Consider the following 14,025-nt stretch of genomic DNA (forward strand, 5'->3'; position numbering starts at 1 on the left):
TTGCTGAGGCATGGAGCTAGAGCAGGTCAGTCACTGCATTTTGCAGATTGTGACATTTTAAATTACCTGTACACTACTGGAAGCAGTCTATGGACCTAATTAACATCTCACCTAATTAAAGTCAGGAATATATGTGAAGAATTCCAGATCGTTTTGCACTGCCTTTATTTATTAAATACCACATTATTCAAATTTGAGTCTCTAATTTCAGTATTGAAAACTTCAGGTTTGTGTGCTGTTTTCTTAAGTGGAAGTAACTTTTTTTTTCCCCTCCTTCAAGTAATCAATGCGCTGCTGAATGAGTTCATTTTAATGCACTCAATCATGCCTCTAATGTTTGTAGCTTACGGGCGCAAGCATCAGTAATGCAGGAATGTTATATGGCTTTAGTTTGGGCCATTTCATAAAATATTCATGGAATCAAAAATGTGCATCAAAATAGCGGCTGGGAGAATTACATTTATGTGCCTGCTTTTATGGCAGCTTCACATTTAAACCCATTTGTGTTAATATCTAGTCAATCTTTCTACTTAAAAAAAAAAAAAAAAAGGCAAAATAGTAGTCTCCATATATACCCCTTTTGGTTTGGTATCTCTTTTGATATAACAAATCTGTATTTTTGGATTGGGTTTTAAGAAGGAGAATTATAAACAAACTTCTAGATGATTTAAAAACATTTCTCTTCCATATTTACAAAATTACATTGAATTATTTTGCTTGAATGAAGACATTTCTTTTTTTTTTTACTTTGAAGCAATTCAGTGAAAATTGTAGCACAAATCTGTGTTGGAATATCTTATATTCATATCTAATTTTTTAAAACTGATTTTCTACTCCCAAAATTATATTGTGACAATCTTAGCTTCCTATATTTAAGATTAAGCTATTGCTGATGGGATTTCCTTTGTTATTCCCTAAATTATAATAAACTATAAAAAATTATAAAACTGTAAAATTTTAGTAGTGGTAGCACACGTTTTGTAATAGTTACCATTCTGGGTTTTGATTCCTTTTATAAGAAGAGAAGAGAGACATCAGAGATTCTCCAACTCCATTTGGTATCCACTGAGATAAATTCTTCATAGCAGTGTGAGAATAAATACACAATTGCTATTAATGTTGCCAACTAAAAATAGCTTTACTGCTTAGTGTAACATTCTGCAAATAGATTTTTCAAACGTGGATTTCCTAGAAATACCTTCCTGATTTTCTCTTTGAATTCCTAGACCTATAAAAGTATATTTCTGCAAACTCTTTCAAGTGATTTCTTTTTTTCTTTTCTTTTTTCTTACTCCATTGTTTTTCCTCTCATTTTTCTTTTTTCGGTCTTTGGTTTTTTTCAGTTCATAATAAAAGTAATTTAAAACTCTGCCTTATCACTGCCTAAGTGAGATAAAAATGCTCTTATTCTCAGAAATGTTCTGCAATTGGCTAATTGCTTTCTTTTAATGTTTTTCAAGATTTTCAGATGGTGTCCTTTGTATGTCTGTAGCCAACAATTACAGCAGTTCAATGTTTAAAAATTAGAATGCACTGTCCTGATCAGTTCCAGATCCAGGGACTAAATTCACCAGCCCCCTGAAAAGATGATTTTCCCACAACATTTGAGTTTCACAGAAGCATCATGGATTAAATAAATAGGCTGATGTGTCATTTGCCAATGGCAACAAGGGATTTCAGTTTATTTTCATGGAAAAATGAATTTCAAAGTCTAAAATGTTTTACTTTCCATGAATTTGAGAAGTCTCCAAATGGCTTGTTTTATTTGAAAGAGTCTTCAGTAAGCAAATTCCCAGGCATATAAAGGCCTTCATGCCAGGAAGTCTAATTTTTCCTTATTTAGGATACTAGCAGGTATTATGGCTTTCTGTGCATCACTTTCTTTTAGTATTTCTGTGAGCAATTTTTTTTTGCATTTTACTGCATAATCTTTCTTGATAATTCAGTGAAGCCAAATGTAATACAGATCCATTTGAATACTCCCAAAAAAAAAAAATCAAATTACTTTATAATTTTGAACTTGGTGCAGATGGATTATTTCCAAAGAGATTTCACTGAGATCTGGCAAAAGGAGTGTCAGGTCACAGCTCTTAGGGTTAGGTCAGCTCTTGAGAACTGTGGGGTGCATGGAATGTATAAGTTCCATTTCTCATCTGATAGAAACTTTCTCATGGGGATACTGCAAGAGAGGGAGGTTGGGTAAGAATCACCGTGCCTGATAGTTCTAACAACCTGAGCAATAGTCCTTAAGATTGCAAGTTTTATTTACCTAAACAATGTGTCCTGTTAAGTGATCATGTTACAGTGTCAGGAGAAACTCAGATACTGACCAGCTTCATGGTGATACCACTTGTTTTGTTTGCTGCTTCCCCCATTCTTACTAAAAGTTTTTGAGGAAGAGATGAATCTAATTCCATTAAAGAACCCATTACACGTGTAGCGTATCCCAATGACTCAAATCTATGATAATAACCTTTCAAAAGAATAATCTATTTATTAATGAACTTTGGGGAGAATTCCAAGGTAGAGTCTGTATATGCGCATGAGAAACCAAGTGAACAATATGCTGGCTCTACCTAATAACATTAAATTTTAACTCAACTTTCAGTCATTTGTCACAAACACAACATGAGCTTCTTCAGTATCTTAAATCTGCCTTTGGCAACTTAACTGGATAACTGGAATTCTGTTGACTTGTGTGTTGATTGTGCCCTAAGAAGTTAGCTGAACTCGATAGGCAAAAACTCAAATTGGAAGCCTCTTGAGAATGGACAAGAGTTTTCATCTGGCTTTAGCAAATCTACAGCTCTGTTTTCTGTTACATCTACTGTCAGGGAGTCCGTAAACAGTTTGTCCTGGTTGTAATAATTTCCCTTTGCCTTTCTATTTGTGCAGTCTGATGTCAAGCATGTGATACCTTGGAAAGAATGTATGGAACTTTTCCTGTTTTCCCAGTGTTTTGGGCCATCTCTCCAATACCTGTCCCTAGCTGGAATGGAACTGAATAAGGCCTGCTGTCTTCCTTTTCACCTGGCACTGCACTTTTCAGCACCTGTTGTCTCCTTTGGCATTCTTACACGAATTGTAGGATGTAGAGCCATAAAATTATTTGTCTGTGACATTCATTTAATTCTTTGCGTCTTTGAAAGAGGAGTTTCTTGTGCTTGTCAGTTTTAGTTGAACTCATTTTAATCATCATAGAAACTTAATATGAAAATAAATTTAATTCTAATAAAGATGAGTTATGTTTTATGTTGCAAAGTTGAAAGCATGGTTATAAAGGGGTAACATATGCAAAAGACAAATCTAAATTGAGTTAATAAGAGAAATCTGTCATAGCTGTTCTGTTGCCTCTAGGATGGCTGGAGGCCTGGGGAGATAACCTCATTTTCTCTAGGAATGCTTAAAGAAGATCCTTCTCCAAGCTTTTCTCCTTTCCTTTTCTATGACCAGGAAACAACTTTTCTCCTTCCTGGTTCTTTTTGCAGTTTGAATTCTGCACTGTAAAAAAAGACTGCAAAACAGCAGTAGTTCCTTGTAAATCACATCTCAGAAGAGGTGTAAACTGCAAACATCTAAATGAACTTATTTCATCATTTGTTTCACCTGTTTATAGAAATACAGTTGCTATATTGATGGTCTATGGGACAAGATACCTCCATCACACGCACAAACTTGTGGAGGCAGGGGCACGTTCACAGTTCTCCCTGCTACAGAATCGTCTTTGCTAAACAAGATATTGTGACCAGAATGCTTTCTTTAAAATTATTTTAATATAAATAATCTTATCTTACCTGCTTTCCAGCAATACTCATTATGCATGAGAAAAAAGCTTTTCTGTTCTTTCCAAGAGCTTTGAATTTTCATTGTCCAGCAGGTATGGAAATCTCTTAGATTGAATATTATGCACAGAGGTAAATCCAGCTGAAGGTAGAGGAAAATCTACTTGAATGTGAAAATTCTATCTTCAAACTTTCCTTTGCCTTAAAGATGTTTGAGTAACTTACATTTGAAGACCTTGGAGTATATTACTACAGGCTCAATAATTAATCTATCAATGGTTAATGCTCTTGCTGTAAATCTACTAGATAAACTCACCATAGTTGCCCTTGCAATAACTGTTGAATATCCTACTTTGTATGATAATTCTTTTTTTTCATTGATTAATTTGTTTGAATGAAGGTTTTTAGCTTTTCCCCACAGTTTTGTTACCTTTATCCTCCACACTTCAGATCTTTCAGCACAGGTTTTCATTATGGAAAGCAAAACTTGAGGAATGGTTTCACTTGTGATTATTTATGCATAGATGTAATTTTGATGTATGAGAACCACAAAGGTCTTTTGAATCTAGAATAAATCTGTTTTCTAGAAGTTTTGACTTTGCATCTCTGGAACCACACCCCTTCAATATTGGGAATATACAAAAGAAAGCTAATTAAAAATATGTTAAATTTAAATTAGAACATTACTGGGTACTGTGGAATTTGTCTGTATTTTCCAGTCATCTGTGAGTTATGTATTGAAGAGTCTTGAAAAATCTGTGGAATGTTTGGCTGCAACTTACTTTTAACAATGGAATCATTATAGACTCCAAACTTTAACAATTTTTGTTGTTTGCACTGATTTTAATTATGAATGACATTTTTCAGGTTATATCATGAAAGCTGCTGAGTATTTTGAAGCATTTTACCAGCTAACAGAGGGCTCAGCCTGGAAGGATGTGGCAGGCCACACTTACACTTCACTGGCATGTCAGCATCTCTGGAGAATTTATACATTGCTAGCAGACAAAATGCTAGAAAATGAAGAACACCAAGAGGCCATCAAAATGCTAATAAAAGCTTTAAGGATGGCAAAAGAAGGTAGGTGGAAAATAATGCTTTCCCATTCCTTCATTCAATGTGCAGGCCGTGATTTTCCCAAGAGTAAAGTAGGAAGTGTCAAGGGTTTGACTGCATGATTATTTCCTGTGAAACTCAAAGACAAATGCTATCAATACACTTGCAGATCTCACTGAAGCAGAAATGTTTTCTTGCTGACAGCAAAGAAACTTCTAGGTTCCTCAAAGCTTTATCTCCAAAAAAAACCCTGACAACCTTGTGGGAACAATAATTTAAAACTGTGAACCTGTAATCACAAAGTGAGGTCAGTGACGGAAGCTGAGGTCACTGATTTTGATTGGCTAGTGGCTGTTGATTTGGCAGTTTTTGACTGATATTATCTGCTGGAAAAGTTACCTTTTTGCTCTACATAGTTACTTAATATTTGAAAAAAAAGTTTTTATCACAAGCAAACAAAATTTTCTATCTTAATATACATAAATACTTTTAAAACTAAAGTAAAATTTTCACAGGAGAGGGAGGTAGGAAGAGAAACTTCTGGAAATCATAAGGTTGTCCTGTGCAGGCTTCTCAGGACTGCATCCAGTCAGGTTTTAGTGTTTCCACAGGTGGAGCCTCCGTAACCACTCTGTAAAAGATTTACTATTGTTTGAACACCCTCACAATGAAGAAGGTTTTTGTTTAAATACATATTAATTCAGTATTTATCAGCAGATTCATTTGGTTTTTTAAATTTATTAATGCATGCCAAACATTTAATCTGTGATCCAGTCTTTGGCTAGTAGTTGGAATAGACTGTCAAAAATGGTAAAAAATGTAAATATTTTCCAAATTTTAAAATAAGTTCTGCGACAAATTTCATTATGACTGTATTGGTCATAATAGAAGTTTTTAGTGTTTTCTACAGCTATTGTCTATAATATATGCTTAAATTACAGCGACTGTTAATCTCCAAATTACAGCTACAGTTAAACTCCTCTTAATATTAGGTGTAGCTAGAAGGACTGCTGATGAAATTCCCTATGCATATCTTCTTGTTGCTAGTGGAAACTGCTGGATATTAGGTGATTGTCAAAATGAATCTGTTGTCTTTCTAAAACTTATTTTTACCAGGCAGTTGTTCTGGTTCCCTTATTTCAAACTTCAAATCAACCACTTTCACAGCTTCCTGACGCAAGTATCATATATCACTATGCACAATATATGTGCTGTTGCTCTCTTTAAATTTAAGCTTTAGGAACTTCTTTCTGAGGACTTCTCCAGTCCTCATTCCAGAGCCATACTAGCTACTGGGTGTTATCTGTAATGTCCATTCTCCTCCTTATAAACCATCCTCTCTCTTTATGTATTTTAGGAATTAGGATTGGATATTACCTGCTTCAGACTGTCAAATCCTCTTAAGCAAGGAAGAAAGTTCTTTATGTCCCTAGCAACTTTTAACTTACTGTTCTTCTGTGAAACTGTATTTCTGTATCCCTTTGTCTTATTATGCCTTTTAAGGGATATTGAATATTGGAAAAGACCATCAGGTTACAGGTTTTTAATAATTGTAAGTAACATACTACGTGCTATAGGAGAGCACTGCTATGGCCTCAGCAATTATTAACATTCAGAGAGTTTCAGAACTAGGTGTAGACTTCTGTATATTTGGAGAGAAGGAGTCTACAACTGTAAGCAGATAATCTCCCTTTTCATTGTGACTGTATTTATTTATGCATTTTACAAAATACCTTGATATACATTTGTTCTTCAGGTTGATTTTTCACTATTTATTGTGTTGGAGCAGATGGTTATTGAGCAACAGAAAAATAGGATTTTTTGGCTATTTTTAACATGATTTCATTTACAGGGGTTTTTTTATGGCTACTCATGTTCTGAAGGGAAATTTTTCAATAGAGTGTGACACTTTAAGAACTACATAATTATTTTATATTTATTTTGGTATCAAATAGATGATTTTCTCTTGAGGGAGCCATGCGAAAGGACCAGCAGTGTTTGTTAGACCAGTGAATGAAATAAAACCTGGCATGCAAAGGTGGGATGCACTTCAGCAACAGCCTGTACAGAATTTTCTATAAGTACTGCTTGCAAGTACAATTTGCACATTTTTTTAAGCTATTTTACCCTACAGTAGCTGGTGAAACAGACAGGAGAATAAGAACTGGTGGTTCTCTTGGTGTTTCGCTAAGATTCGCATTAGCAAAATGTGTGGGTCAAGATACATTTTGTGTTTATATATTAAGGTTTATTACCTATTTGTAGCCACTTTTATATTGAATATAGAGAGAAGCTACTGTATTTTTCTAATGTGAAGACACTAGGATCATGACTAAACAATTAATGACAGATAACCTTACACATGTTAATTTGATTGTACTTTCTTATTGAGAGATATTTTCTCTGACTTTGCTGGACTTCCTTGGTGAGCTCCACAGCCTCTATATTTAATTATCTGTATGTTTTCAGAAAGAGATATATGGTGGGGGTAAGGAAAGGTGAGAATTTACTGCAGTATTTTAACATCTGTATGTTATTTAAGAACCTGCAGGAGCTGTCTGTACCAATGTCATTTTGTTCAGATCATGCTAGTAGCTCTACCTTTAACCTTTCCTTTAGGAGGTGATACAAAGATGCACGGAGAAGCAGCCTATTGCTTAAGTCTGGCGTATCATTTTTCTGGAGAACATGACACAGCATTATCAGTAAGTTTATTCTTTGCTTTAGTTTTCTCAGTGCCTTCCTCTGCCTCCTCGGCATGTTTGGCATTTGCAGAGTGGAAAAAACTTGGAGGGATCTGGCTCGTGGACCTTTCATAACTTTATGTAGGTCTGTAGGCAAGGACCCATGTGGCCCAAGCATTTGTGGTTCCAAAAAATTCCAGAACTGATGGAGTCCAGGTTTCCATGCTTGGATCTGTAGAAATAATATAAATTGACAGCTCAGGTTATATGTGACTAGCCCTCCCTTTCTTGTACATATGCGAATATCAAATATTCTCTCTTTGGTTAGGTTTTTGTATAAAACACCAGTTTTGCAAATTAGTTTGGTACAATGTACTTGTGAGCAACAATGGAAAATATATCAGCTCACACACTAAGATTGTTAGAACATCAGTAATTTAGAAGAAATAAGAATTGCTTTTGAAAAGCTGTAATGCTGATGCAATTCCTGCTGCGGATGCTTGAGTTCAAACTCCTCTTCTGATATTTCCCTTGAGCCTTAATAATTCTAAGACAGTGAGAGCTCTGCATGTGGAATTCTAGTCTTGAAGGAGGATTTTGCTGCTTCCTCATAGGTCAGTGTGAGAGGAAAGATAAGCAGCACCTTGATTCTTTTGTGCCAGTCATCAGTCACAGTCCTCCATGATCCTCTTAAAAATGTTCTGTGGAAAATTAATTTGAATATTTTGTTTATGATTATTGCAATTAATCAGGTGGATAATTACTCTTTCTGTTTGTTCTTGAAACTGCAAAATGACTCAGTTTTCTATTAATGAACTTGTTTTATAGACATTATTCATTGTGGGTATTTGTTGTGATAGTCTTTGTTTTGCTTGTATTTTCAGAAGCAGACCAATAGAAGCCCCAGAATAAATTCAGCATGTTTATCAGTTTTACTTGCTTGGCTCTTGCAGTGTAGAAGCGTTCTAGATTTCTGTCTGATTTCCTTCTTGTTACGATTTTTTAGAAGTTATTGACCACCTTTATTCTTCAATGCTGAAAGTGCTATCTTCTGAATAAATCAGTTGAATGCTGGAAGGGGGGAGCCTCTTCTCAATGAATTGCAATTAAACCTGTAGTCAAATGTAAAAATATTTCAACACAAAAAAGCTCCATATAATTTAATAAAATTGTATGCAATAGTTGCAACAGCAACAAGAATGTATCTGATCTCTTACAAGAAAACAGTATGATAGATTAGACCAGAATTTTTTGTACTTCAGTTTACCTGCAATTGTTTTTTGCCTGACAAGTATGCTGGCATTCTTACCTGAGCAATTTTTCTCCAGCTCTCAGAAACTTAAGTTAACTTTTCATTTCACATAATATACTGCGTGAATTCTGAAGAGCAGCAAGATAAACAAATGTGCTAAATAAAGAAGCCTGCATCTTAATCTCTCCAGATTATACAAAGGATCAAACTACCCTTTTGACTTTGAAAGAGTCAAAAAATAGTAGTTGTCCTGGCATTGTTTCCTCAGAATCAATTTTGACTACATTTTGTGGCTATTCTTTTCCCTTCATTGCCTTCTCATGTTTCCTGTCAAAAAGTTACAGCAATTACTTGGAAGCTGCCTTTCTTTCTGTTGCGTGGTTGTTGAGTTTTTTTTAAGGAAGCTTCTGAAACCCTGAATTTTTTAATGTACTACTACCCATTTTAAATATGTGACCAATAGGTAGTACCTAATTTTTTTAGTCCTACAAAAACACATGACAGTTGAGGAAAGCAATGTGCAAGGGCAAGAAGGTCTTTGTAGTACAAAAACAAATTGTACATTATGAGTATAAATGTTATTTTAACAGTAATGGAAATACTAATACTTTTCAGTGGCAGTAATACAGTGGCATTTTCTAATATAATGGCTTTACTAATAATATTACATGAGAAACTTTTTAAGTATTTTTGTTCAAAAAATACACTGTGTTCTCTGGGATGAAGAAAAAGGGATACTGTTTTCGCTCCTTTTGTCCTTTGCAGTGATCAATATAGACAGCAGTAAAATATCAGTGGTTGACAGTACTGTTGAGCAGAAGTTGTCTTCACTCTCCAGTTGGAAATCATTGCCTAAAATTTGCCCTTCTGTTCTCAGTTTAATGGTCTCTGTATCCAAGGGGAGCTCAGATGCTTACAGAGATGAAATCATTGCCTCCTGTTCCCAGGGGCCCACTGGTTATCATTACACATAACATGCAGACAATACTGCTAGGAGCCAGTTTGCCTCATGGTAATATGTAGTTCATCACCAGCTTCTGTAGCATGCTAAAGAGGTCTTGCCACACAGCTTGGGACTATTCGGTTGTAGACTCAGGGGTCTCAGCAGTTATTTCCCTGCTTTGCATCAGTTTTCATCTTCTTTATCCCTTTGTGCCGTGGTCCACCTCAGGCAGTCTCCTTCTAGGGGAATCTGAAAGGAGCAGCTGTTACAGGCACCATTTCCTCCAATTGTTGCCACTTGGTTCCTTTTGCTCTTTAGCCTCCCTCCCCCAACATGCACACACAGGATCATGCATATGAACTTGTTTCTCTTTCATTCATGTCTTCTAGCAGGGCAGAGAAGCATATGTTCAAAATAGTCATTATCTGATACAGTAATTAAAGACTGAAATGATTAAGCTGCAGCCTATTCTATTTAAAAATGCAGTCACTTTGTATCAAATGGGCTGGTTTCGTTGGAGAAGGTTTTTTAGTTGCTAGGGACTTGGTGTTGAACATAATTTGATTTGGTGTAAAATTGTATAAATTAGTTTGATTTGATCTGATATATATGATTGATTTCAGTGGAGCTACTCAGATGTAAAAATATAAGTGTGTGCAAGTTTAAAAACCTGAAAACTAATAATATTCAGTAGCAGTGGGTTATGTTCACAATATTTTTCATATCTTCTGGTTTATAATCAAGCCTAATGGTTTTTCCACAAAATATTAATAGTTCACATTATATAGATTTCATCTTAAACATTATAGATTTTGTATGGAGAGCTCTCCATCTAGGCTAATTTTAAAGTAAAAGTTACTGTTTGCTTGTTTTTTCCTCAAAAGCACACAAGCAGAGTATTAAGTGAAACATTTCTGTGTCATTAGAAATCTTGCATAAGGTATTATAATTTAATGCTTGATGTGGGAGTTTTTTTTTCTTGGACTGGGCTTTCAAGAATTCTTTGAAGTGTAGGGTATCATGGATTTCTTCTCTTTCAATTAGAGTTGCATGCCAAATCATTAGGAAAAATCCAGTCCTCATCCCTCACCTAAGTGTTAGGGTTTTTTCTAAGTGTTCCTTTATTTTGGATATTGAATCCTGTGCTTCAGATATGTTACACATTTAAATAATAGAGGCAGTGTTCATGAGTACTGAGACTCATGCCCAGCTAAATGTGGTAATTTATGACATAATGCTATCTGCATGAATTGTCAGAATTACGATACACAAGCCACAGGCATAAAATTATCAAGAAAATTTATGAACTTGCAAAGACATCTTCACATTCAAAATGACCCTGTTAAAGCAATCAGAGGTGATTAATGGCCATAAACTTAATTTCTGTAAAAGTCTGTGTCAAAATGACTGGGAATTTTGCCTCCTCTCATACAGTTGGGGAGAATATGAGTGGGGTGCAGATATTCTGAATTTGGTATTTACAGTCTATTTTTTCTGATTACATCTATTATATCTCATTATATGGATTATGCCCATATGGATGGATGGATGGATTTGGTAAATCACGGAGGATCTTAGCAAGTAAAAGTACTACAAGAGGTAGAATGAGTGTTATTCTCCCTTATCCCAAATACTGAGTAAGGTTGTTGAGAAGAATGAGCATGTGAAGTGAGAAGGCTGAACTACAAGTCAGTGGTGTCTGAGTGGACCACTGAGTTTGGGTTTAAGCTTTTATCATTGTTACCACAAAAAAGACCCTCTTGAATGAGGACTCACAATACACATCCAGAGATACTCTTTAATGGATATTATTTCAAACTTCCTTCTTTCAAATCAGCCATATTGTCCTTTATTGATCTCCAAGTGATATTTAGCCATTAGAGATGAAGTGTAACATTTTCAGCTTAGCAAGTGGCATCATATGCTTGGAAAAACATCTTAGCATACAGGTTTAAGAAGAAGTCTTATCATTCCTAGAAGCTTCACTCTCATTGAAGTGATTTTTAAACTGTTTTTAAAACTACATTTATATAGGAATTTAGTGGTTTTCATATCTGAGGAATAACCCCAAAACTTTGAGCCTTCTTAGAAGGTAGGCACTTCTGATTGATCTTGACACTGACAATAGGTCATGTACAGAGAAAGGAGTGGCCCAATTTTGAAACAGATTAAATTTCATGTTCCTGAAGGGTCCCACTGCTGCTAGGCACTGGTGAAGATAATACAAACAAAAATTCTGTGAGAGAATTAGGATCAGGAGTGAACTTTGTCCTGACAAAATGTATTGACTCCTATGCTGAGGGAATTAAGAAATTAAAAATTGTTTGTGTTGACAATACTAAAGAAGACCTAGAAGTTCAGGAAAGAGATGAATGTCTGATCATTCAACTAATTTTTTTGTTGTTAGTTTAACACTTAATCCTTAAAGTGAAGGACGGTTCTAACTTTTTATTTGGACATGAGAGTTAACAGTCTCTTAGTGAAGGAAGGATTTCTTCTGTTGGTTTAAGGTAAATAAGATTTTTCCTATCTTAATCAGATTCTTGAAAACCTGGGGGGAGAGTGGGTTCTGATTATGCTTGAGATACAGCAATGTTACTTTCCTTCAAGACTTTTCCATACACTACATAGTTCTGCACCTTGGTGTTATGCTGTCCACCTGCCTTGAAACATGGTGTCATTTTCCTTTTCAATCTGTGGTTCAGATTGCATTTTGCTTGGTTAATGGAAGCACAAAAACTCCCTTCAGTAATGTGGCTTTTTGTCAAGATAAATGTGCTATAAGAACATCATCTGTAAGGAAACACTCTTAAATGCAATCCTTCTGCAGAATTACAGTAATCTAGTTACACAAAACTTATAGAGCATGAGAAACAAAAAATATTAAATACATAAAAAATCTATTACCTGATTATAAGAAAAACCACAATTCCATGTTTTCCCACAGCAACAATGAAAATAAATGTTCTAGCAACTTGTTGATATTGATCCTACTCTTCAAGAGTCTCATGTCCCGTAAGAGTGGCTGCCAAAACACCATGAATGGCTGGATTTCCATCTCATCCATTACAATTTTCAGTTTATTTATACATACACCCCAAAAGAGTAGGACTACTGCAGTGAGTTGAAAGTTTGAGTGCACAGACCATTAGATAAATCTATAGCACCTTTTCAGAATGTTAGAATTATCTGACCACTGGTGTTCTCAAGAATATGTAAACAAGTTGGTGACAGAAAGTTTAAAACCTCAGTTTTGAGGTCTATGGCTGGAGGGCATTGTTTTGTTTGTTTCTCCTTCTGAAACAGAATGAAAGTTTCTTAATTTATGTATATTTTTAAGATTATGTAGTTTTACTTGAAATATATATATCTTAAACATCCTGCTTTTAGAAGTTCTGCTGTTCAGCATATCAAAACTGGTTTCTCAAACTTCAAAATCTATTTGTATTAGTACAAATCTATTAGTATCTTGACTCTACTTAAAAATTATTAATGATAATATTTTTATTATTATTTATTATTTTATTATGCCTTACACACACATGCAGGCACTTACACACACAGACATACTTTCTGTATGAATATGGAAAAGAACTGGAGGGGAGTGCAGTGCAGCACTAATAAAAGTATATTTACATCATAATAGATATTCTAAGATCAAGAGAATTCTTTGTATAACTCTGAATTATTTCTGAGAAAATTGTTCCTAACTGTTATGTTTGAGCTCAAAAGATGCAAACTGCCCCTACTGGGAGTTTGCTCAGCTCTAATATCTTGAAAAATTGAGGACAAAGCCATAAACATTCCTCGAACTGCTCTGCTAGGGAATCAAAATATCTTTACATCTGGTTTTCACAAGGCATGGTGGGCAGAGCACTTGGCAGCCATGGAGCCTCAGCTCGGGTCTCATCTTTTTGGTGTTGCTGCTGGGATACAGCAGCCTCTGTGTGCTCTCTGCTGCTGTGGCCAGTGCAGGTGGCTCTTCCTTGTGCTTTCCCAGGACAGTTGACAGCCTGGGCTGGCAGACTGGGGACACAGCTACACAGGGTCTGCTTCTGGGAAAGAAGGTTATAGTTAGCTTGTCCTGACTGGGATTTCTGAAACTTCAGTAAGTGTCTCCTGCCGGTTACAGGATGTGATTTAGGTATTTTCTCTGGTTTCTATTGAAACTTTTTTAGAGTAACCAATAAAATATGCTCCTTTTTTTTTATTTTTCCTCCTTTTTTTCCCTCTTTTTTTTTTTTAAACACCTGCCAATATAAAGTTTCCCCTTATTTCATTCCCACATTGGATTTCTAGCTTAGGTGT

The 14,025-nt window shown here is 35.3% G+C and overlaps 1 protein-coding gene across 5 annotated transcripts in view; it reads left to right on the plus strand.

Moving 5' to 3' along the window:
• TTC29 (tetratricopeptide repeat domain 29) overlaps window positions 1-14,025 on the plus strand; it is a 99,600-nt gene that overhangs the window by 24,545 nt on the left and 61,030 nt on the right. For all 5 annotated transcript variants that reach the window (XM_066186516.1, XM_066186515.1, XM_066186514.1 and 2 more), the window contains exons 4-5: window positions 4,650-4,862; window positions 7,458-7,543. In XM_066186516.1, the coding sequence (XP_066042613.1) occupies window positions 4,650-4,862; window positions 7,458-7,543 (299 nt within the window). The remainder of the gene's footprint in view (window positions 1-4,649; window positions 4,863-7,457; window positions 7,544-14,025) is intronic.

Source organism: Chamaea fasciata, unplaced genomic scaffold (assembly GCF_029207755.1).
Source record: "Chamaea fasciata isolate MVZ Bird 193981 ecotype frontalis unplaced genomic scaffold, bChaFas1.0.hap1 SCAF_6, whole genome shotgun sequence".
In the NCBI taxonomy this organism is placed as follows: Eukaryota; Metazoa; Chordata; class Aves; order Passeriformes; family Sylviidae; genus Chamaea; species Chamaea fasciata.